This window comes from Megalobrama amblycephala, linkage group LG9 (assembly GCF_018812025.1).
Source record: "Megalobrama amblycephala isolate DHTTF-2021 linkage group LG9, ASM1881202v1, whole genome shotgun sequence".
Classification (NCBI taxonomy): Eukaryota; Metazoa; Chordata; class Actinopteri; order Cypriniformes; family Xenocyprididae; genus Megalobrama; species Megalobrama amblycephala.
In genome coordinates, this window is record NC_063052.1 from 16,258,177 (window position 1) to 16,284,892 (window position 26,716).

At 37.7% G+C, this 26,716-nt stretch overlaps 1 protein-coding gene across 1 annotated transcript; it reads right to left on the minus strand.

Moving 5' to 3' along the window:
• On the minus strand, positions 1-26,716 carry LOC125276078 (fucolectin-1-like). Its single transcript, XM_048203496.1, has 4 exons — positions 26,638-26,716; positions 23,823-24,105; positions 253-389; positions 1-143 (listed from the first exon to the last, which is right to left on the minus strand). The coding sequence occupies exons 1-4, from the start codon at positions 26,714-26,716 to the stop codon at positions 139-141; spliced, it is 504 nt and encodes a 167-aa protein (XP_048059453.1). The 3' UTR covers positions 1-138.

Genomic DNA, 26,716 nt, shown 5'->3' on the forward strand with positions numbered 1-26,716 from the left:
TTTATCTTAAGGATAAAAGGTGCACAGGTAAAATGAAAACAATGAAAAAAGTGCAATATTAGTATTGCTCAGAAAACAGTAGTTTGGTATTTTGCTTATAGGATCAGTGGACTGTGGTGTAACATCATCTCATTCCACTTAATCTGGCAATGAAAACAGAACAAAACATCATTAAGGGAACGTACACATAGTATAAATAGTACATATAGTAAAAATGTCTACACACCATGTCTCTCTCCTTTTATCACTCACCTGAAAACACCTCAACCTCACACAGTGTGAGATATTCAGAGCGGAAGGGTATAAAGATGTTGACATATCGCCCCTTAATAGGCTTAAACTTAAATGTTTGTGTCTCTCCAGGTGGGATGGACACAACAGTCGCAGCCCTGTGAAGAAACACAGTAACAGAGAAATAGAGAGGGGCGTATCAAAACAGCATGAAGCATCTCAAAGCTTCTATCAAAGTATTTATTCAAAGTAATTTTATCTTATTTACTCATTTACTAACCTTTTGTGTAAGTATTAAGAGAGAGACAATACTTACACCTGATTTTTGTTGTCATTATTTTCCAGGCTGTTGTCGATACAGATCTGAGCACCATTTAATCTCTCTACACAACAATCTCCACGATTAGTGATGCTAACCCTGGTAATCCTGTAGACTCCCAACAAGTCAACTCTCCACCAGGGGTCCCATTCTGCATTTGTATGACTGCATGACCCTATATGGTAATCTGAATTTCTGTTGCCATCGACAGCGTTGTCAGCAGTTGTTAAATAATCATATGTGGAAGACAGGACAGCTGTTCCTCCAAAAGCAAGATTTCCTGTTTAACATAAAATATTAAACAATAATGTTTTTTGTTTGTTTGTTTGTTTGTTTTTTTACTTTAATGTGCTAAAGTATAATACCAATATAATTGGCAAAATAATGCTAAGCTATGTAATCCAAATGTTTATTACACAGCTTTTTGTCACAGCGATAACAACTGTCACGTCCTGAGACGTATTTTATTTGTGATTGTTCTATGTGCCTTGTGGTGTGTTTTTCCCCTCATGTCTACTGCTACCATTCTCATGGAGGTGATTGGGTTGACCTGTTGCTGATTTGCTGCCCATTCACCTCAGCTCCACTGATTGGCTGGGGAAAGCCAGCATATAAAGCCAGCACTGCCTCACAGCAAGATAAGAGGAAGAGGGTTGCAGAGGGTAACATGACACATGGATTTTTTCCTTCTTGCTACAGATAACTTTATTGTGTTCTGGTGCTGAAAAGTGCTAACCATTGGTGGTACTGTGAATTTAGTAGAAAACTTACAGATTTTGTTCAAAATTTAGATTTTATTTTAATAAAACCCGGGGGCACAATTAAGAGTTTTAAGGGGGGTATGCAATACATAATTTTGACTGGAGCTGTGCCAAGAGACAGATGCACTTAGTGCTTTTCATCATAACTATTCAGTGTTCTCAAATACAAAGTGTTTATTTGAGGTTTCAGACATTTAAACAGACAAAATTAATGCATTTTAATCCCACGAAGGCACCATCCCGCTAGAAATTTTACATTCCCAGAACATTCTCAGAACGTCCCCACTGGTGTTAAGGACATTGCCTAGTAACGTTCCCAGTACGTTCAGAGACAGTCACGATGTGGAGTTCTTTTAAGGTTTGGGGGACGTTATTTGGTGGACCTTCACAGAACATTCAGGACATTCTCTGAACGTTTAGGGAACCATATTTTATTTGGAAATGTTATTAGAACGTCCCTGCTGCCCTTGTCAAAAAATTTAATTGAAAATTAGAGCTAAACTGACTAACAAAAGTAGCTGTTCAAACAAAAACGTCTCAGGTTAGGTATGTAACCATAGTTCCCTGAGAACAGGGAATGAGACTCTGCGTTCGATGACGCAATGGGGAACGTCCAAGTGACCCGATGTTTCGAAACCTCACTACCAAAGACTCCAATCCTATTGGCCGGCGACAGTCACATGGCGCGACCCAGAAGTATAAAGGCGCTGTAGGACCTTAGGTCATTTATTAGCTCAATTAAGTATAAAGAATTAAGTTACAGGGAATAAGAATCAAATCAACTGTAATTGATTCACTGTAAATGATTCAGAATTAATATTTAACACTTCATCAATTATTCGTCCAGTGAAAAAATTGAGGTTAAAGTATTCTACCAATTCTGGATAAAATATTATTCTGTGGCCAACAGTAACAATATTTTATTATGATTATTATAAGCAAGAGGTAACTGATCTTTGAGTTTAAGACAGTAATTTCATACACAGCACAAGAAACTTGTATATGTGAATATCAAAACAAGCTTTATTGACTACATCTAATGATAACAGGAAACTAAGGCTACACACACACATTCATACGCACACACACACACACACACACACACACACACACACACACACACACACACACATTCACGGAGTTGATATGAGTTATGACGGAAGTCCCAAATACTAACTAAACATCGCAACCTGAGGAAAATCACAAAAGCAGAGCTTTGGCTTGATTCTTTAGGTTTAAAGGAGTTTCACCAGTTTCCAGCAAGAGAGAGAAGTTTGCTTGTACCTGCGTTTGCTCTGACAGCTGAGGTAATCGGGTTGTTCTGCGACTCGCGTGCAGCGGAGTCCCGTTCTGGATTGGTTGTCTTTCAGGTGACGTCTTCTCGGGAAAGCCCTTCGTGGGTTGCGCGGAAGCTTTAAAGTTGTTGCCGGCTGGTGAAACGCGCTGCTCTGAGCAGTTTTCTTCTTTGGAGACTTTGGTCAGATATTTCACGTAGTGTTTTGGAGTCTGGATGTGACGGCTGTTGAATGGTCAGCTGCGCGGCTCGTGGATGACGTCGGCGACTGTTAGATGGAAAATCAGCCCCGGTAAAGGATCAGTTCTCAACTTCTCCTTTTCAGCATGACCCAAGCAACTTTTCCGCCATGGTCAAAGTAGCGGTGCTTCGGCTACTGGGCTTCCACGACTGTGCTTCAGTCCGACTTCTGACCGATTTCTGACAACTAGCTATTGGGAAAGCATAGTTTTAGGAGCAATTTGGCTCCATCCTTCAGATGCGATCCTCCAATGAGACGTTGCTACGGAGATTAGACACACCTCGTCTATTGTCTATTGATCACATCGCGTGATATCTGTGGAACATTCTCCTGTTTTATTAACAACTTTATAATGTTTCTTAATATCTTCCTGATACTGAATTTCAATGTTTCATTCACACAGAATTACAGAGAATTATAAACTCTGTATTTAGAACTCAAACATGACACACTTCTTACACACATATTACTAGACTGACCTAATTAAAACAATGATTACAAGAGAAAGAAAATGCATACATGAATACAAACATTGACTCCAACATGTTAGTAATCACATCATAGCATGTGTTATTCTAGATATAGTTAATATTTTAAAATATCAACAATTGTCCTTTTGAGATTGGAGATTGAGTCTGTAAGCATAGAGTCATTGAACAGCGACCAGTGTCACAAGTGACCGGGTCAAAATGGATTGCTCAACACAAAGGAGGTATAGATAGGACAGATTCGTCTTTAAATCCATTGATGGGTGTTTTCCTGTTCCGTCCGATAATACAAGAGGGTTTTGTGAGAGAATCAATAGATTTAATGTGATCAGACCCACGTGATAGGTTCTGATTAGTTTATTGCTGATGAGCTAAGAAGTCCTTTAGACAGAGTCCTTTGTTAAAAGAAGTCGTGTCATCACTTCTGTTAAGGCTAGGTTTTTCCTGTCAGGAAATGGATCTTTTGGACCAAATGAAGCTTTGTTCAATCATGCCTCTGGCTGATAAAGCCATTTGGTAATGTCTGTCGAACGAGTCCCTACAGCGCGACTGATTAACGCACTAAGGAGGCTGTGCGCTAAACACCTGATTCCTCAGGGGAGCACAAACCAGCCTAAGGGCTGAAACTCAGGAGGAGGCCTGAACAGAGCCAACCACCGTGATCAGCTTAGGGAGCTAAGCACTATTACGTACACAACCCAAAGGGAAGTACAAGGCTCGCCTAACAGGTAGACCATGCAATGGGCAAACAATCATGGAGGCCAAAGAGGGGCCTACAGCATGACAAAAACTGGATATGAAACAGCAGAATATTCAGAAGGTGGCCTAGAGGAGCCACCCCGAACATCTGTTATGTTCTGGAGCAGACAGAACACTTCGTTCACTTGCACACTCCACCCAACACGAACCAAAGAGCAGTGTACTCGGTAAAAGCACCTTTTACTCTTTCAGCAAGAGGAGGACCACATACGCCAACACTTCGTCAAAGAAGGCCTATACAGGCCTGTCACCTCGTGTTCGGATTTTTAGATTCTCAGCCATCCGAATGGGCTAGTGACAGGCAGCACACATGGCATGACTCGTGTTCGTCCTTTGTATAGTATTTTGTTTATTTATACAATTGACCACAGGTCATAAACCTGAAATAAGAAACAAACAGTGTTACAAACATATCCATTTATCATATAATGCAAAATAAACAATCATGAAATAGTTACAATAAAATAACTAGATCAGTTTCTGCTGTAAACAAGAATACACTGTCATATAATCCCCTATACAGTTTCACACAGCGCCATACTACTACAAACTACATTTCCCATCATGCATAGCGGCGCTCATGCGCAGAGTATAACAGTTACACGAGTCGACGGGCAAAGTGCATCAATCATTATAACACTACGCTTCAATGTTTTATTACATTAATGCAACTCCGTCGCTTACCACAACAATGCGCTACATTAATTTGCTTGGTAACTTGTTAAATATCCAGTGCACGGGCATACCGTGAACGAGAGATTGGAACAGCGCTCGCGCTAATCCGACTACAAAGCGAGTCTCTCTGCACGGACTAAACACAGCCAATGTCAACAATCACACAGGCAGGTAACTTTAAACACTCCTATATTAAATTACAGTAGACCGTGACTCATGATAAACTGTTCAAAAAGCTCTAAACTCGCTACATACCAACAGGCTGTGTGCTCCTGACGATGGGTGAATCATAATCGACGCTACTCCGTGCTTTTTTCTTCCATGAAGCTTCCGGCGCAATCGCGCATGCCCATGCTCAAATGACCATCACGCAACAAATAATTATTATAACGCAAATAATTTTTTAGCTTAAATAAATCCTATCATTCCCAATATTTTAAGCGGACCTTTTTATACCCATGAATTTTACTAATATTTTTCTCTAGTGACCCAAAGAACCGAACACCTCGACAGATGCATGGCATCAGCTCATGGCAGTGTTCTTAGACACCAGAAATGAAATTAACCCTCTGGAGTCTGAGGCTGATTTGGGGCTTGGAGAAGTTTTGACATGCCCTGACATTTGTGCTTTTTTCAGTTGTTCATAAACATATAAATGACAAAAGTGTCATTACACTGTATTCAGCACAAACTAAGCTACAATAATATGTGAGGAACATGTTTGTACATGTTTGTATTTTTGAAGGAATAATGTTTATGCGTGGTTATTGAAAAAACAAAAAACTTAAGTCACTGAAATAAGGCCAAAAAAAGTATATTAAATCTGTGTTCACAAGACTTTTGGGTATTGGAGTTTGTAGACTAGAGTTTTTGCTTCAGAATTATGTAAAAATTATGCTGCCTACTCCTTCATATAAAACAATATATTGATTTAGTTTTTGTAAGACACTTTTTGTCAAGAAACACAGTATGCATGGAGGCGTGAATCTGCATGAATAATGGGCCATTTACACCTGAGAAGACAAAAGAATCACATAATAATGACCTGAAATGACTTGCATATTAATGAGGCCTTTCAGTCAGGTAGGCTGTGAAAAAACCCCTCTGTAATAATGTCTCAGCTCAATTTAAAATAATGGTATTCTATTATATTCTTTAAAATAAAATGTATTTCTGTGATGCAAAGTGTCTGAACAATTATGTTACCTCTATGGCATTTCATATAGGCTTTTAGCTTAAAAGCATGCACATTTGGAGAAATATTGATGGATTCTTATATATTTATGTCAATTTTCTATACTGAGAAGTAATATTTATTGTCATCACTATGAGTGCTGGATACTGTGTTTTACACGAATGGATACAATTCATACTTGCAGCCGGAGGGCACTCTCTGTACACCTTTAGTCCACAAATTATTCTAAAGAAGAAGAGGACATTTCAGGAATGGTGTTTTTAATTCATACTTGCAGCCGGAGGGCGCTCTCTGTACACCTTTAGGCCACACATTCATATAAAGAAGAAAAGGAACTAGGAACTAACGGCATGTCTTCTAGAGATTGCTAACCATTGCTTTAACATCCAAATAAACACTTTTCAAGACAATAAATACACGATTGAGACGATGAATGCATGTATTGCCTCTGAAAATGCGTCTGAATAGCGCTGGCTCCGTGGGCGTGGCCACATTAGCGGATAATGAGCTGAATCACAGACTTCTGACATGGCTCTCTTTTCATAGAGATTACATAAACACAGAATGTTTGTTTTCGATTTGACTTGCACAATTTAAAACCTGACATTTCAACGTTTCCTTAGACGTAAGTGTCATTTTTTTGTCATTAGTATTCATAAGTTACAGTTCATTTTCTGAGAACTATCAGATTGGACTTCGTTCAGAGGGAGAGGAGAGATCACGCATCATGTTAGTTTTCTTTATTTAACAAAAATCACAACATTGTGTTTTTACTCTGAGTGTACACAAATAAAAGAAGACATTCTATAGTTTCAATTGATATATTACTTATGTCTCTATGACATGAAATGACGGAGTATTTTAAGTCTGTTTTGCTGCAATGTGAAAAAAATCCTGCAAAACGCGCCGGCGCGTTTTCGGACCTCAGGGAGTTAACCGACACAAAGGAGGTTAACTACCATCCGGACCCGTGGCCAACGGCATGTGTAAAGATCCTCAGATCTAAAAACACATCAACATATACCATATGTTGAGAAAGGTGGCCTATAAGGCCTAGAAACCTTTAAACATATGGCATAAGTCCATTGGCCTTTACTAGGAGCATAAAAAGATCCACCTTAGACATCTAGGTGGCTGGAGCTCAACTAGCATATCTCATAGGCTCAGTGAGACAGATGTAGTAAAAAACCAAACCTCAGTAAGGTTCACTACAGTCTACTGAGGGGCTAACCACTCAGAGTACTCAGAAAACCCACACCATTCCTGAGCCAACCAGTCAACTAAAAAGGAAGGCCTAAAGAGGGCCAACGATCTTAGTAACAGGTGGCTTTACAGCAACTGTAATGTAAATCAGACTGTGCCAACAAGTAAACTGAAAAAGTTTAAAAAATCAGAAATCAGAAACAAGAGGCAGCAGCCCGATTGGAACACTAGAAACACACACCGTGCCATCACGGGGACTAGAAAGGAGGCCGAAGAGGGCCTACCCATTCACACCGCACGTAGCAACAGCTCGCAGACAGCGCATGGCTGCCACATCTAGACCACCAAAGAGCAGTGTATAAAAAACTTCCTCAGAAGAGATACACAAACAGGCCTGAAGTGGCCTGTTCGCTCAGGTCAAGCGTGCTCTTGAAGTGGTCAGATACTAAGCACCTCCGCACAGCAGGTCAGCCAAGAAAGAGACCCCTAGGGCCTACTATCCTAGTGACAAGTGGCGTTCGGCCATTGTAAATATACACTCACAGACTGAGCCAACCAGTCAACTAAAAAGGAAGGCCTAAGAAGGGCCAACGATCTTAGTAACAGGTGGCTTACAGCAACTGTAAGGTATATCAGACTGTGCCAACAAGTGAACTGACCAGGAAGCTCCTCAGAGCCAACCAAATCAGAGACAAGAGGCAGCAGCCCAATTGGAACACTAAGAGACACACCCCGTGCCAACACGGGACTAGAAGGGAGGCCGAAGAGGGCCTACCCATTCATGCCGCATGTCAAGTCAAGTCAAGTCAAATTTATTTATATAGCGCTTTTACAATTGGTAATTGTTTCAAAGCAGCTTTACATATTAGACGCACAGAAAAAAAGGGAAGTGGTTAAAAATAAGCTGTACAAACAAGCGTGGTAATATGTAACATATACAAGATGGTGCTACATTAAGCCAATGTCGGCTGACTCCCAGGGGTGGAAAAAACCCCCTAGGAGAAAACCCAGCGTGGGAAAAAAGTCCTAGGAGGGAAAAAACCCCTTGGAAGATATATATAGTATATGTAAATGGATATGGAGATCAAAATCTGAATTATACATTTTTATTATAGAGATTAAAAATAGATTATATATATATATTTGTAAGCGGATACGGGGATTTAAAAATCTATGCAGCCAGAACTGGATCTGTAGGCCCATTGTCTCCTGGGCTGCGTTGTAGTCAGGTCCAGACACAGGTTCTCCATCTGATCTGGATACGGCCTGGATCCAGCACCAGGAAAACCTCGGGATAAGCAGAGAGACAGATATTAGCGTAGATGCCATTCTTATTCTGATGTACAGGTATATCTAGTGTTATAGGAAATGTTCTCGGTTCCGGCCGACCTAATTATTGCAGCGTAACAATCCTTTAACGGATTTGAAAAATGTTAATGTATTGATAATGTGTTATGTGTATGCAAGAGCAAAGAGATGTGTTTTTAGTCTAGATTTAAACTGACAGAGTGTGTCTGCTTCCCGAACAATGCTAGGAAGATTGTTCCAGAGTTTAGGTGCTAAATAGGAAAAGGATCTGCCGCCTTCAGTTGATTTTGATATTCTGGGTATTATCAACTGGCCTGAATTCTGAGATCGCAATAAACGTGAAGGACTATAATGCATTAAGAGCTCACTTAGGTACTGGGGAGCTAAACCATTTAGTGCTTTATAAGTAAGTAGCAAGATTTTAAAATCTATACGATGTTTAATAGGGAGCCAATGTAATGTTGACAGAACTGGGCTAATATGGTCATACTTTCTGGTTCTAGTAAGAACTCTAGCTGCCGCATTTTGGACCAACTGTAGTCTGTTTAAAAGCCGAGCAGAACAACCACCCAGTAGAGCGTTACAGTAATCTAGTCTTGAGGTCATGAATGCATGAATCAACTGTTCCGCATTTGTCATTGAGAGCATATGTCGTAATTTAGATATATTTTTTAGATGGAAGAAGGCGGTTTTACAGATACTAGAAACATGACTTTCAAATGAAAGATTGGTATCGAAGAGCACACCCAAGTTCCTAACTGAGGACGAAGATTTAATGGAGCACCCGTCAAGTGTTAGAGAGTATTCAAGGTTTTTTCGTGAGGAAGTTTTTGGTCCAAAGATTAGGATATCAGTTTTTTCTGAATTTAATAATAAGAAATTTCTTGTCATCCAGTTTTTAATGTCAGCTATGCATTCTGTTAGTTTTGTGAATTTGTAGGTTTCGTCAGGGCGCGAGGAAATATAGAGCTGAGTATCGTCAGCGTAGCAGTGAAAACTAACACCATGCTTCCTAATTATCTCTCCTAAGGGCAGCATGTACAGAGTGAAAAGCAACGGTCCTAGTACTGAGCCTTGTGGTACTCCATACTGAACCTGTGATCGATACGACATCTCTTCATTAATTATTACAGACTGATAACGGTCAGATAAGTACGATTTGAACCATGCCAAAGCAATTCCACTAATGCCAATATAGTTTTCAAGTCTTTTTAAAAGAATGTTGTGATCGATAGTGTCAAAAGCAGCACTGAGATCTAATAACACTAATAGAGAAATACAGCCACGATCGGATGATAAGAGTAGATCGTTTGTAACTCTAACAAGAGCAGTCTCAGTACTATGGTACGGTCTAAATCCTGACTGGAAATCCTCACAGATTCCATTTCTTTCTAAAAAGGAACACAGTTGTGATGAAACTGCCTTTTCTAGTATCTTTGACAGAAAAGGTAGATTCGAGATTGGCCTGTAATTTACTAAATCTCTCGGATCTAGTTGAGGTTTTTTAATAAGAGGTTTAATAATAGCCTGCTTAAAGGTTTTTGGCACGTATCCTAGTGTTAACGATGAATTAATTATATCAAGAAGTGGACCTACGACCTCTGGAAGCATGTGACAACAGCTCGTGATCTAATAGGGAACCAAGCTACAGGAAACAGCCTAAGTCCAAAACCTATGGGGAGCTAATCCTGAGCTACCGCTAATACACATTCCAACAGGCAATGAAGTACAATTGGCTAAAGGAAACCAACACAGCCAACATGGTCTAAAGGAGGCCACTAGGGCCTACACTTCAAACAAACATGTGGCACAACCTGTGGCAGTGTAAGTAATGTGAGCATAAAATGATCAAACCAAAGAATGCTAACTTAGCCAATGCTAACTAGAAAGAGGCTATGTAACAAACAGGCCTACATTCTAAGCTAGAAAGATTAGCCGAAGGGATGATCAAAAACAGGAAGCTAAAAAATTCACCATCTTTCCTCAGAAAGTGGTAAAGCTACCCTGAGTATGCAATCCAACAATTGATGCACTCAGTTACACCAATAAACCTATCAATTGGGAATATTAGGTCACCAATGTCTACAATAGCGGTTAAAAACAAGCCAGCTATCATGTGACAGGTGCCAACCTGTGGCAGCATACTAAGTTCACATACAAATATGTAGGGCAAGGATCTAGAACTTAAAGCAAGCACACAGCGGCTTTAATATATGTCACTTCAAAAAAGGAAATCGTTCTTCCATACAGATTCTCAAATCTGTGCTAAGCAATAGAGGACAAAAAACTAAATGATAGTAATGTCCACTCAACTTGATTGTAGCATACAACAAGTGGCCTAGAGGAGAAAACATATTTTCCTTATTGACATAGCGTTCTAGAACGTGGGGCCTAGCAAAAACCTGCATAACTTATCTGCCTCAACAAGATAAGGGCCTAATCCACCTGAGATAACAGAACAGGAAGTACAACGATAGTTTTACAACCTAGCTGTTAACTCAACCCATGCATCTACATAAATAGGGGATAGTGGGCATGCGGCCTAACAACTCCCTCGGGAGGAGGCCAAAACTAGGAATATGTATCCAATGGGGATAATATAAATAAAGTAATTTGCAAATAACACTCCTAGCTCTAGCCTAGCTGCTAAGCTTGTGGGCAAAGAAAAACAGCTAACAAAGCCTGTTTTAAATATCGCTTTCAATTCATATAAAAAGAGAGTTAAGCAACATACCCAAGCAAAAAATGTCAGGCGGCCGATCAAAGCTGCCGACATTGCATAAACTGAAGTGACAAGTGCTAACTCAAACTACTTTAGAAAACAGCAGATGAGACGCTACTCTAAGCAGGTGGCTAAGAGGCAGCCATTTTGTGGCCTGCACAACATATACTAGCCAACCTAACAACTTCAGTTTTGCCCAGAAAAAAAAACCTTAATTTTGACTACATGCTCAGAAAAATAAGGTCTTATTTTAAACAAAATATAGACCCCTCCCTGCGGCTCAGCGACCAAAGACTCCTAATGCTTCTTTCACGAAAGGATGCTCCTTTCACGAAAGGATTCACGTAAGATCCTCTTACTATTTGTGGCAGGACACAGAGGACTGATGGAATAAACGATGAAGCGACTACGCCACTCTGGCACTTTGCCAGAGATAATAACTTGCCCTTGGGCAACACAGGTTCGTGTGCAAGAAATGGCAGAAGACGTGGGTAAAACAATTATGAAATTTTATTAAAGATAAAATATCTGAAGCAACAATAGAAAACAAAAATGAATAAACTCAATAAAATGCAATATGGGTGACCTGCATTCTCAGACACCGCAAAGGAATAAGTACAGGAGCCGAGGCACAACAGGAGGGAGTAAGGGCACTAATAGGCCTCCACAGCACAGCACAATTTGGTTACACCTGTGTGGAAACACTCTCACTTACACTCACACACACACACACACACACACACACACACCACTGCACACAGCACTTGTGAAGCAACACCACCACCAAAATCCGCCCACCTTCAGCACTCAGCTCCTGTAACAAAGAGATGGTGTGTTACACTTGAGGATAGTCACAACAAAATCACTGGTAAATTCACGAACACACTGCATCTAGCACGTCAATGTAAGGGATGTGAAGGCACTTTTAACCCTTAATCATGCCTTTCACCCATAAATACCAAATCACAATATAATGAAACAAACAAAAAGAAAGGAGAAGGATATTAAATCCCTCTTTTATACACAAAATAAACTTAATATACAGTAAAGAATTATAAGAAGGTTGTACCAACAAAATAAATTAACCAAGAACATTAAACAAAAGAAATAAGAATAAACATTTTACAACCAAACATACAACAACAGAGGAAAAACAACAAAACCAAAGAAAAACACCACAAATGTATGAAATGACAGGCAAAGCAACAGCGCCCCTGGATGATAATTCCAACGAAGCCCCGACAGCACGAGATTTAATGGCCCATAGGCGTGAGTCTACCTGTGAATTTAAAATATAAAGACAGATCAGACAGCCCAACCCAACCCAAGTGCCAGCTTATTATCACTTCCAACACATACCACTGTAAATCGGTTGAATCAGATGTCTAGCACACGTTACCATTAAGTGCACCGGTGAACCAGAAAGCTGCGGGCTCGTTCTATCAATCCGCGTAAAATACGTGCACAGGGGAGAACAAGGAACCGCTGATACGCAGCAACGCAATCTATAATACAATTAACAATAACTCACGTCAATGGTAATACAGCACACAACGGGAGACAAGAAGTCTGTAGCATTAGGAAACCGCATGTATTGAAACTACAAACAAATAGACGCAGCCCTTACAAACGTCATCTTGCACTAAACAAATATATACAGCGGTTTCACTTACCTGCAAAAAGAACCCACGTCAACCAAGCACCAGCCGCAAGCTTTGTCCCAAGCTACAGCTCTAAACAAAGATAATACTAATATGAAACAGCGCACTACTAACAGTTAGCCAACATCACCAAACATACCTGACCGGCGATTAGAAATGACGCAGAGCAAAGGGGCGTGACTCGTGACGCCATACCACCTGACGGCCAAATTTATACCTGTCCACTGCACAGTGATAGGACAATCAATGAGCATAACCAACCCAATCCAACAGGACGACTCACGTTAATTCTATCACATATTAAACAAAAATAGAGGGCTGACAGAAACTATGGGCTCAGCTATTAGTCTGACCATAAGCAGCATCTGAGCATGATATATTTATATATATTATAGACGCGGAGTTCAGAAAGGAATGGAAAGTCATGGAAGCCGCCGTATATATGGACAGAAAGGAACCGCTCGTTGAGCTGTCCGCGTGCGCGGTCCCTTTCTTAACGCGCTCCCACGGCAGCTGCAACCTGACGAGAGGCGCATCCCAAACACACAGCGGCTTGCATGCACAAGCCAGAGGAGCGCTCACCAGACGCGATGACGTCAAAAACGAACGTCATCGTCATCCACTCGTTCTCGCCAACCCCGAGGAAGTTGAGAAGAGAATACAATTTCCCTCACAACTCCCAACGAGCTCATCTGCGAGCCCTATGATTGTAGCTACGGTTTTGCCTCGGCATAACCCGGCCAGAATCACCAGGCACAGATGTAGACACCCCTTCCCTCGAGAAGAGTGTCAAACGAGAACGGAGCGTCCCGAAAGGGTGACGCTCACAGTAAACAACAGACAAACACACAGACAGCGCCCTCAAACACCATCTATGCACGCTCCTCTCCAAACAGAAAATGCCCAGAAAAATGTGTATATCAAGTGTCAAACACAGGGACACAGATACACACACTCTCTTGAATGTTTGTAAGGCATATGAACACATACATAGGGTGTGCGTGTATTCCGGTGTCAAGAATCTCGGACACGGATCAGCACACTTCCTAAAGTTCTTACCTTTCTCAGACATTCTCTTGGATTGGAAGGAGTTCTTAATAAAGAATACACAGCAGAAGGTTGATACAACAGTCCCGTAAAGACGATGCATACTGACTGCTTCCATAAGCGCGCCTTTATACTTCCGGGTCGCACCATGTGACTGTCGCCGGCCAATAGGATTGGAGTCTTTGGTAGTGAGGTTTCGAAACACCGGGTCACATGGACGTTCCCCATTGCGTCATCAAATGCAGAATAGAAGTTCCCTTCGAAAGGGAACTAATTTTTCTTAAATGTCTTACAAAAGACAAAACAACAGCACATGCATGAGCTAATGTAACTGCTGTATCACTGCATCAGCAACTACACAGTTACTGCAGTCTTTGAATAAAGCAACATGCAGCCGAACATCAGTGTTCCTGGATCATCACTGACTGAAGCTGACTCCAGCACAATTTTAACCTCACAAAACTCAGATAACAGAAACATTAAACACTAACAGATCTCTCTAGATCTCAGCATCTTCATTTATTTAAAAAACACTCTGACTTTGTTTCTTCCATACAAATCTTCTTAATGAGGTGTTGATATTTTATCAAAATTTATAAATGTCACCGTTACGGAGATAAGCGCTTGCTTTAGTTGGGCTCCTGACCCTTGATGTTTTAACTTTATTTTTTCTCTAATTATTGTAACTGTGTTTCTAAAGCATTTGTTACCAAAAAAAAAAAAAAAAAAAGTTGTGAGAAAAAAAAATCTGATCAAATGGTTTTGATTGCTCATTGTTGATGATTTTATCATCATACAGTGGCCTTATTTACTGATCTCTAAATATTGTATTTTCTATCATGTTGTTGTAGTCATATGATAATGCATGAAATCCTGTCCTGCTTTGATAATTTGAAAGTGTTTTATCATTGTGCAGAAATTATTCAGACAGGAACATGTAGATCACACAGACATCAAGATTCTGCATTTGATCCTCTACAATGGTGACAAAATTTTCAGATAAACAGATTAACTCTGAGCATCACAAAACAAGCTACTAAAGTCACAAAAAAGATTTTTGTTTATTGTCACCATTGTTGAGGATCATATGCTGATTCATGATGTCCGTGTGAATCTAATAGACGCTGCTCAAAACTCTGCCTGTATAATGGATTGAAACGTAAAAAAAAACAAAAAAAAACATTAAGGCAAAACTAACAGCTAATACACTCATAGTTTAGACTTTGGTGATGATCAGTGAATCAGGACACTGCATGATGATAGAATCACCAGCACTAAACAAACCAATTCATTTGATCAGAATTTCTCTTGCATTTTTTGCTATTACTAACATGTCTTGATAACACAGTTAAAGCAGCCAGAGAAAATCTAATGTTAAATGTCAAGAATCAAGAGTCCATCTAAAGCAAACGCTCACCTCAATAACGGTGACTTCAAACATTATTATTTTCTATAAAACATCCATGTAGAAGGCGACGTTCTCGTGACCTTGCGCAACTTTGCCTAAAAGTTCTCTAAAAGTGACAAAAATTCTAAAATTTTACAGAATATTTGGGACATAAAATGTCCTCTTTTGGTAATGAAAGTGCTGCAGTTCAAGGTTTATTTATGAAAATATAAACGTTAAGCCAAAACTAATTCATTTAAGGCCAAACAGAAAACGGCGTTATAATTTGGCACAAATCCAAATGTTTCCATATTCACAATGTATTTGGATGCTAAACTAGTCTATATTTATTATTTAAGTGCTTTGATTGTACACATACTCAAAATGAGTAGAGTAACATTTTACATTTGGTTGACTATGTTATTTTGACAAGAAACAGGCTTAAATGTCAAGTTAATAAAACTGTTGTGTGTGCGCGAGGCGCCGGCTCGATCACTTGAATTTTCTTATAAAAGTGGAAAAAAATTAAAATAGGCTACTCAGACATTTATGATCACTTTTATTTAAACTAATCTGTGAAGGGGTAAATATGCCTATTGTTTTTAAAATAAAACAATAAAAATAAAACTTTGCTTGTAAAATAAAGAAAACAAAAATAATTTTCTGCCGTTTCCTTTCCGTGACCTTCTGTGAAACCGAAACTTGTCACATTTTTTCCTTTTCATTTTGTTAATATGTGAATCATTTAAGTGAAATAAATTTTGCGCGTAGACATAGGCTATTTATTCATTTTTATATGATTTAATTATATTTTTTCTCCGTTGACAGAAGCGTGTTCAGTTGTTTATTCTGCTATTTGTTCATGTAGGCTAAAACGCCTGGGATTTTATTAACGGGTCACAGACACTTATCCATTCTAATTTCGTTTAATTCAAATTTAATAATCTTGAAGGTTAATGAAAAGATAATGATCACGTCTGTTGAAAGTCAGGGGAAAAAACCCGAAATGATATTGACAAGGCAACATTTCTAATTTTCGTTTAGTTTGTTTTTCCACTAATATTTATATTTTCTTATATTTCAGGTTTATTTTGATTAGCACAAATGTTTTTTAATCTAGTTTTAGTTTTTGTTAGTTAACTATAACAACCCTACCTAGGCAAAACATCCACAGAACTGCATTACAGTCAATTTTCCATCTGTTTAAGCCATGAATAGCCTATTTACAAATATTTACGAATAATTTAATTCCGTCTGGGACACAATCTCAGGCCGGGAGTCTCAGACTCATCGAGGCCAATAAACCACAGCTATTGTTGCAAACATAATTTACATTACTTTTAAAGGTGCCCTAGATTGTTTTTTTACAAGATGTAATATAAGTCCTAGATGTCCCCTGAATGTGTCTGTGAAGTTTCAGCTCAAAATACCCCATAGATTTTTTTTAATTAATTTTTTTAACTGCCTATTTTGGGGAATCATTAACTATGCACTGATTTTTTCAGCACGGCCCCTTTAAGAGATACGCTTCCTCTGCCCCACGAGCTCTGGATCAAATGGATCTTTACAAGATGTTCGTCATGCATTTTGTATGCATGCTTCGAATTATGTGAGTAAAGTATTTATTTAGATGGTTACGTTTGATTCTGTGTGAGTTTGAGGCTATGCTCTGTGGCTAAAGCTAACATTACACACTGTTGGAGAGATTTATAAAGAATGAAGTTGTGTTTATGAATTATACAGACTGCAAGTGTTTAAAAATGAAAATAGCAACGACTCTCGTCTCCGTGAATACAGTAAGAAACGATGGTAACTTTAACCACATTTAACAGTACATTAGCAACATGCTAATGAAACATTTAGAAAGACAATTTACGAATATCACTAAAAATATCATGTAATCATGGATCATGTCAGTTATTATTGCTCCATCTGCCATTTTTCGCTGTTGTTCTTGCTTGCTTACCTTGTCTGTGCACAGATCCAGCCGTTAATACTGCCTTTCCTTGTCTAATGCGTCGAATGGGCTGGCATGATGCAAATATTGGGGTCATACATATTAATGGTCCCGACTGTTACGTAACAGTCGGTGTTATGTTGAGATCTGAGTGTTTTCTGGAAGTCTTTTAAACAAATGAGATTTATATAAGAAGGAGGAAACAATGGGGTTTGAAACTCAATGTATGTCTTTTCCATGTACTGAACTCTTGTTATTCAACTATGCCGAGATAAATTCAAATTCTGATTCTAGGGCACCTTTAAGAAAAATATTTGAAAAGTGAAAATAATGTGCCTCTTTTGAGGTAGGCCTATTGTCTCCACTTTCATTTATCAATTTTATTTTGATAAATAGGCCTAGGAAATAGGAAAAAACTAAAATCCACAATATTCTGATTTGACTATCAGAATATATCATAATTCATAATTAATGATATAGTTAGCAAGTTAGGCATATATATTCAATAGCTATTTTGAATAAAAAGGAAAAATGAAATAAACGCGATACATATTTGCCTGTGTGGCTAAATGATGCATCGCCAGTTAATTAATACATTCTAAAATAAATGTTTTTAATATCTCACGCTGGTGGCTACAATAGCCTATATAGAGCCCATAGAATATAGAGAGTTCCTCAGCCAACACAACCCACTTGCACCATAGACTTCTTTCAGGTCTTTCGACACATCCGCGACCAACAATCATCTCCAATGTTCATTTATTTGGGTCCCACTTTATATTAAGTGGCCTTAACTACTATGTACTTACATTTAAATTAATCATTTGATACAATGCGCTTATTGTGTACATACATGTTTTTACATTGTACTTATATTTTAAAAACACCTGCACGTAATTACATCTGTAATTAATTTCTGTAATTACATTTATAATTACACTGTTGACCCATCCCTTAAACCTACCCATACCAGCAAAGCTTTCCCTAACCTTACCCGTATCCCACCTCAATAGCTGCAAATGTGTTTTGCAATTCAATATAAACCCAATAAGTACATTGTACTTATTTTTTGATGTAAGTACATAGTAGTTAAGGCCACTTAATATAAAGTGGGACCTTTATTTGTAAGGGCCCATTTCACAAGGGAAACTTTCTTTTAACGTCTTCATCCATGTTTTTTTTTTTTTTTTTTTTTTTACATTTTCGCTTGTTCCTGACAGGCGCTTCTTTCCATTCATCCTGTTTTTTGTGCAGTTAACACGTCATGCGCTGTATTTTAAAGTGATGAGAGAGCGTGCTCAAATTCACTACTTTCATTCTATAATTCACATATTTAAATTGTATTTTACTACAATATTATTAGTTAACGTGTTCGTGTGTAAAAGAAAATCACACACACACACACACAAACACAAAATCCAAAGTCGTGATTTGGGGCCCCCTAGCGTCCTGGGCACATATGCCTGGCATACTCTGCAACCCCCCTAACGGCGCCCTGAAACCCATAGGGATTCAATCACCCATTTTTGAACGAAACTGCTTTTCTCCTGGTTATGTGTAGTCAGGGAGATATAGGGAACTTCATTATTTATTTTTGTCTCTTTTTTATGTAAAGGTAAGGTTAAAACTGAGATAGAAACATTTTTGTTTGTTGTGTTGACCTTTGCCAACACCTAAAAGACCCTAACCCTAACCCAACACTGCATCTACACAGTAAAATCCCCAGAGTTAAATCAAATAGTGTTAAAGTAACACTGAAGCAGAGTTAAAGTTAATGAGATAATTAAAGGTGCCATAGAATTGAAAATTGAATTTACCTTGGCATAGTTGAATAACAAGAGTTCAGTACATGGGAATGACATACAGTGAGTCTCAAACTCCATTGTTTCCTCCTTCTTATGTAAATCTCTTTTGTTTAAAAGACCTCTGAAGAACAGGCGAATCTCAACATAACACCGACTGTTACGTAACAGTCAGGATCATTAATATGTACGCCCCCAATATTTGCATATGCCAGCTCATGTTCAAGGCATTAGACAAGGGCAGCCAGTATTAACGTCTGGATCTGTGCACAGCTGAATCATCAGCAAGCAAGGACAATGGCAAATGGTAAAATGGCAGATGAAGCAATAATAACTGACATGATCCATGATATCATGATATTTTTAGTGATATTTGTAAACTGTCTTTCTAAATGTTTCATTAGCATGTTGCTAATGTACTGTTAAATGTGGTTAAAGTTACCATCATTTCTTACTGTATTCAAGGAGACAAGAGCCGTCGCTATTTTAAATTTTAAACACTTGCAGTCTGTATAATGCATAAACATCTTCATTCTTTATAAATCTCTCCAACAGTGTGTAATGTTAGCTTTAGCCACGGAGCACTATCAAACTCATTCAGAATCAAATGTAAACATCCAAATAAATACTATACTTACATAATCGGTTATGCTGCATGACGAACGCTTTGTAAAGATACATTTTGAGGGTTATATTAGCTGTGTGAACTTTGTTTATGCAATGTATTATGGAGTCGCAAGCTCAGGGGCAGGGATTGCGAGCATTTAAAGGTGAAGCATGCTGAATTGGCGCATATTTAATGATGCCCCAAAATAGGCAGTTAAAAAAATTAATAATAAAAAAAAAATCTATGGGGTATTTTGAGCTGAAAGACACATTCAGGGGACACCTTAGACTTATATTACATCTTGTGAAAAAGTGTTCTATGGCACCTTTAAACAATTAATAAGGCTGTGACTGAAGTCAGTTGTAGTTCTTGCGTTTCTCTTTTCTTCAGTGATTCTGCTTGTTAACAGCAGGTGTTCATCACTAATGCACAATCATCACTTAATTGTTTAATTATCTCATTAACTTGAACTCTGCTTCAGTGTTACTTTAACACTATATAGAGAGGGACCATATGTACTCTGAGCAGAGCTGCTTTAACTCTGAAGATTTTGCTTTGTAACTGCATATTGTCCCTTATTCATTAAAAAAATATGTTATATTATGTGTTACTGACAACATTCAAAGAAATGAAGAACACACATCTGGAACACAAACGTACAATGGTGTATCCTTTTCTGTTAATAAAATAATAACAGTTATACACACATTAATAAGTACATAAATTCTATCAAAGAGTTTTCTTCTCTCTCTGTCACTTACTTGCAAACACCTCGACTTCACACAGTGTGAGATATTCATTGCGACCAGGTATGAAAATGTTGACATATCGCCCCTTAAAGGTGCTGAAGAGGATGTTTTGTTTTATACATTTTTGCAATATTACTTGAAACTGTCTTCACTAACTGATAAAAGACTATTTATTAGGTGCACTGAAAGGAATAATATTAATATACATCATCTGTGCACGAGGTAGGGCCTTAAAAACATCAGCCAATATGATCGCGTAAACGATTGGCCCTCTGGCTTGTCAATCACTGCCATGACGTTCCTTGTGAGAGACGAGCGCGGCTGCGCGCTCCAATAACTTTCCACACTCCACAGGCGCCGCATGCAATGTTTTTGTCAGGAGACAGGAGTAACAACTGCAGATTATGAGTTACCTGCGGTGAGTCAGACATAATGAATACACTAACACGACACAGTGAATGCCGGTGGTAAACACTCGTGTTCCAATACTCGTGCACGAAAGGAGGGGGGGTTGTTCTTACGCATGCGCTCATTTCATTTTTTTTATTTTTATTTTTTATTATGCAAACAGACAATTACAATATTTACAGAAAACAAATTAAATGCAGAAAACAAATACAAAGACCAACAAAACATACATAACAGTACAATTTGTGTGTGTTTGTGTGTGTGAATGTAAGTGTAACTGGGTGTGATAGTGGAAATATATATGAATAATGGAGCATGTGGGAAAGTACAACAGACTTAACCAGAGTTTAATTATATATATATATATATATATATATATATATATATATATATATATATATATATATATATATATATATATCAAAAAGAATAAAAAAAAAATAATAATAATAATAAATAATAAGAATTTTAGTGACAATAATAATGATGAAGAGGGTAATAGTATCACACAAGAGAAAAAAAAAACTGATAAATGAGGGATGAGAAAGATGACAAAAGCAATAGTAATATCAATATTATTAATAATAATAATAATAATAATAATAATGATAATAATAACAATAATAATAATGATAAATCCAATTAATAAGAAATGACAAATAGTAATAATAGTATTAGCAGTAGTAGTAATGATAAACTTATTAACAAATATACTCACTTCATCCGGAATGAGGGGGGAGGTTAAAAGGATCAGGAAGAGGACAAATAAAGAAAATAGTAGTAGTAATAACAATAATAATAATAAATAATAAGAATTTTAGTGACAATAATAATGATGAAGAGGGTAATAGTATCACACACAAAAAAAAAAAACTGATAAATGAGGGATGAGAAAGATGACAAAAGCAATAGTAATAGCAATATTAATAATAATAATAATAATAATAATAATCATGATAATAATAATAACAGTAATAACAATAATAATAATGATAAATCCAATTAATAAGAAATGACAAATAGTAATAATAGTATTAGCAGTAGTAGTAATGATAAACATTAACGAATATACTCATTTCATCCGGAATGAGGTTAAAGGATCAGGAAGAGGACAAATAAGATAATAGTAGTAGTAATAGCAATAATAATAATAATAATAATAATAATAATAATAATAATAATAATATTGATACAGCCATTGATAGTAATGATAATAGTAGTAATTATAATAGCAATAATAATAATAATAATAATAATAATAATGGAAATATTGATACAGCTATTAATAATAAGGTTTTATAAAGCTGCCTCTGACACCCCTCATGGCCATGGGATAGGATAGACCCCCACCAGCGTCATGTTGCAACAGGCTATCAAGGTGAGGTGCTGCGAGGGCCAGGGTCCCAAACTCCATACTCAACCCCAGCCGTCCCACACATGCCACACTTACCCTGCCTTTGTTTTTGTTTTTGTTTTTTTTTGTTTTTTATGTTTTTTTATAAATATGGCAGCTTTCATTGTTATACTCATGATATGTTTGTCAACTAGTGTATAATGCATTAAAAAAGTATGGCGTGCAGCATGGAACCAGCCCAGTGCAAAGCCCAGGCCGCCACGGCCACGCCACACTTACCCTCTGTGTGCTTTTTTTTTTTTTTTTGCGCTTTAATCTTGTTTTATATTCCAAATGAATGTGTGTGTGCACCTCATCTAACATGTGAAGCATTAAAACAGCGAGACAAGTGCTGAGCCAGCCGGAGACAAGAAAACCCAGGTGAAAGTACAAGCTGGAGGGCGAAAGCCCAAGGCCCCCGGCCCCACACCACACTAACCCACAACTAATCAGAACCGCACATGGCAGGGGCTAGTATGCTACAGCCGACCAGGATCCAGAAGCAGCGAGAGAGAGAGCGAGAGAGAGAGATAGAGAGAGAGAGAGATTTAAATGTAATCTTTTAAGTATTTTATTTATATTTAATATTAATCGGTGTTGCTATCTCTTCCTGACCCCCACCCCCCAGTTATGTGTGAATATTAATGGTGTATCATTGAGGATGGCTTCAGACAAAGAAGGTCAGTGGATTCATGACTGTTGGAAGTTAAAGAGAGATGACCAAGAAGGGTGTAATTCTGGTGTATTATTGTGAGTGGAGGTAGACAAGTTTTCCATGGAGATGTACTCTATTAGTAAATTTTTCCAAGTTGTAATGTGTATGGTGTTCCTTGATTTCCAGTTCATGAGAAATCAGTAATTGACTGTTTGTATTGTTTAAATTGATTATGGATATGTCACCTAATATACAGAGGGAGGGAGACAGCGGGATGTGACATCCCATAAGATTGGATAGTGAGTCAGTAACGTTTTCCCAGAATTTTTTAACTGAAGTGCAATCCCAAATAGCGTGTAAATAGGTGTCTGGAGTGTTTTGTGTGCAATGTGAGCATGTTTCTGAAGCGAAACCCATTTTAAATAATTTCCGTCCAGTTAGGTGAAATCTATGAAGTACTTTATACTGTATAAGTTGTAAGTTGATTTTTGATTGAATAGATGATTTGATTTGTAAATATTCCAAAAAACAATTACTCCCAATGCCGTATTTCTGGACCAAGTGGGAAAATGGTGCCAATTCATTATTAAGGAGGATATGTTGAAGTTGTGTGATGCCCTTATTTACCCATGTGCGTAAGGTGAGTGGCTTCTTGTTAACAATAAAATCTGGGTTATTCCAGATCGGGGTGTATTTAGATGGTGCAATAGGGGTGTTTGTGATTTGATGAAATTTCCACCAGGCATTTCATAAACTCAGTAACAGTCTTTGGTTTCTCAGTCGACGAAAAGATTCTCTTTAGCACCTTTAATATGATTAAACTCAAATGTTTTTGTCTGTCCAAGTGGGATGGACTCAACAGTCGCAGCCCTGTGAAGAAACACAGTAACAGAGAAATAGTGAGGACAGGACTGACAGGACCGTCAGAGGAAAACCCTGACAGAGAGAGACAATACTTACAGATTATTATCATTGCCATCATTTTCCAGGCTGTTGCCGATACGGATCTGAGCACCATTTATTCTCTCTGCACAACAATCTCCTCGATTAGTGATGCTAACACTGGTTATGCTGTAGGTTTTCAGCAAGTCAACTCTCCACCAGGGGTTCCAGTCCCCCTTAGTATGACTGCATGACCCACTAGTGTAATCTGAATTTCTGTTGCCATCGACAGCATTTTGAGCAGCTGTTAAATGATCGTATGTGGAAGACTGGACAGCTGTTCCTCCAAAAGCAAGATTCACTGTTAAACATAAAATAACAAACAATAACCTTATCTTTTTTTTTTTTTTTTTTTTACTTTCATGTGCATAAACATATCACAGAGTCTTCATAAATAAATAAATCACAAGTTTTCAATGACCATATTTCAGCCTATAATTTTAATCAATTAATCGAATTTATATGTAATGATACACAATGGTTTTATTCAATTTTTATTTGTATTATTCTAACCGTACCTTTGGAATCAGTGACGCACAGTCCAGTAAGTGTTAGAAACACAATCACTCAGATGGCCATCCTGATATAAGACACAACAACACATCACCTCATCTCAGCATATGAATGAATAATTTTCAATTTCCATTAATACATTTTAATTGCCATCAAAGCTTGGCACTTATTCATCGAGGTGTTTTTTTTGTTTTTTTGTTTTTTAAAGACATGAAAATTATTCATCATTGGGCAACAAAATTTGCCAAGGCAAATTACACTGCTTGACTTATTCGTAAAAAAGGAGTGAAAGGTTTTTTGATGCTTTGAGCTTATTGTGACTTCTCTGAATGTTGGATAAAGCAGGTATTACACGTGTGTAGGAACTGAAAGCTAATCAGACATAAATAACTCCTTCAAACTGTGAAAAAGAGCCAAATTCCAAATCAAGCAGAGATTGTTGTTTGATCCCAAAGACAGAAATTACAAGTTGTTTTTTTTTTGTTTGTTTGTTTTTTTAAACAAACATTTGAGTGACCTCTTAAACGCAGGACCAAAACGCCTCTTCAAGAAACACAGAGACTACCTTTACATATCAAAATGCATCAGATCATTCCAAAACAATGCTAGACAGACTTATAATCAAACATTGTCAAACTGCATAATTCTATATAGGTGTTTTGTTTTTTTTGTTTGTTTGTTTAATATGTGCATGAATGATTTCTCATTTCTTCAGTTACTGTATGAAGATGTCATGTAGCTCAGGCCAGTACTCTAATAATACGTGAAGTTTGAGGCAGATCGGACATTGGATGCCGAGTTACAACAACAAATATGATGTTGATCTGATTAAAGCTCTAGGAGGAGTTTGTTGAAGAAATGGCATCTGGAAATGGCAAAAACTCCAGAAATTTTGCAGAGAAAACTCAAAATATCTCACTTCCTGTTGGGTTTACAGATTTTGAACCTGGAGCTTTTTTGTAGGTATTGGGCTGTTACATGTGTCTACCGAATTTCATAACTGTACATAAAACTTAGCGTGAAGGACTCTTAATTTAAATTTTATAGGTGGCGCTATCGAGCCATTTTGCCACACCAAATTCTAAAAACCCATATGAGTTTTTGAGCATGTTTAGGCCCTCAAAAATGTGATTTATTTCGGAGAAAAGAATAATTGGCCAAGCAATTACAATAGAGTCCTCACACCATTGGTGCTCGGGTCTTAAACAGTCAATTTAGTGATATAGTATAACTGAGTACATTCACTCCATTCGATAGACTGAACAATTGCCACCTAATAAAACTCACTGTGCAATAAGTAACTGTGATGTTTTTAATGCAATTGAATCTAGCTGCTCTTAATTATCAACAAACTCACTTGGTTTATTTATTTTTGAAGTACAAACGTGACATTTACTCTGATATAATGGTTTTGTGAAAGGAAACATAAGTAGCACAACTATTGTAGTCTTTTTAACAAAGAGCTGTGTTACAAGTGTGATTGGTTTATAGTTTTGTGCCAAGAGTTTTGCAATTGTATCACTAGTGAAAGTGATACTAAATTTATTTAAAAACTGTATTCAATAAATTACTTTTTTATTTTCAATTCCAATTATAATGTTACCCTGGTGTAGAGAGAGCATAAACATTCAACTCACCTGGAATTCATCAATGTATCAACCTCACAGAAGACCTTCACAATTCAGCAGTTATCTGCTTTTAAACAAAATAATACATTTTTATATAATAAATAAATGGAATTAATATATATATATATTTTATAAACAATTGCTAGATTTATTATTTATCCAATATATTATTCATATGAGGAATATTATGCATTCAAAACATTTCAAACCAAAAATGTGCTATTAAACATAGATATGAATATTAATACACACCAGCAGTCTGTGAAGAGGGTCTATTTGAATCATATTGAGCTCAGAAATGATGCTCTATTTATTGTTGAATTAAGGCCCTCCCAACCAAATGAGTCTGATCTGTTATCTGATTAAATTAACCTATTATAAAAGAGTTCCCTTTTTTTAAACCTTTATTCTGATGAAACAAATACAAAGTTTTGTTATGAAACTCTAGATGGCACAGGCTGATAGGTTCTTTAAGGTGTGGGGTATCACACACAGTTTCTGCCAATCTCATGTTAATCTCAAGTACCTATAGAGTAGTAGTGCATCCTTCATAGCTCCAAAAAGTCTTTAGTTTTATCATAATTATAAAAGATACATACGCTGACTGAGTCTTTCTGAAAACAGCCGAGCTCCTGGAGGCGTGTTGTGTGAGCGGAGCTAAAGAGTGACGAGCGCGCAGTTTTACTCTCCACCTGTGGTTTCGACCAGACCCACCATGGCTAGCCAAGACTCCAGTCCAGCCATGGCCTGCCACAGCTCCTGACCCGCCAT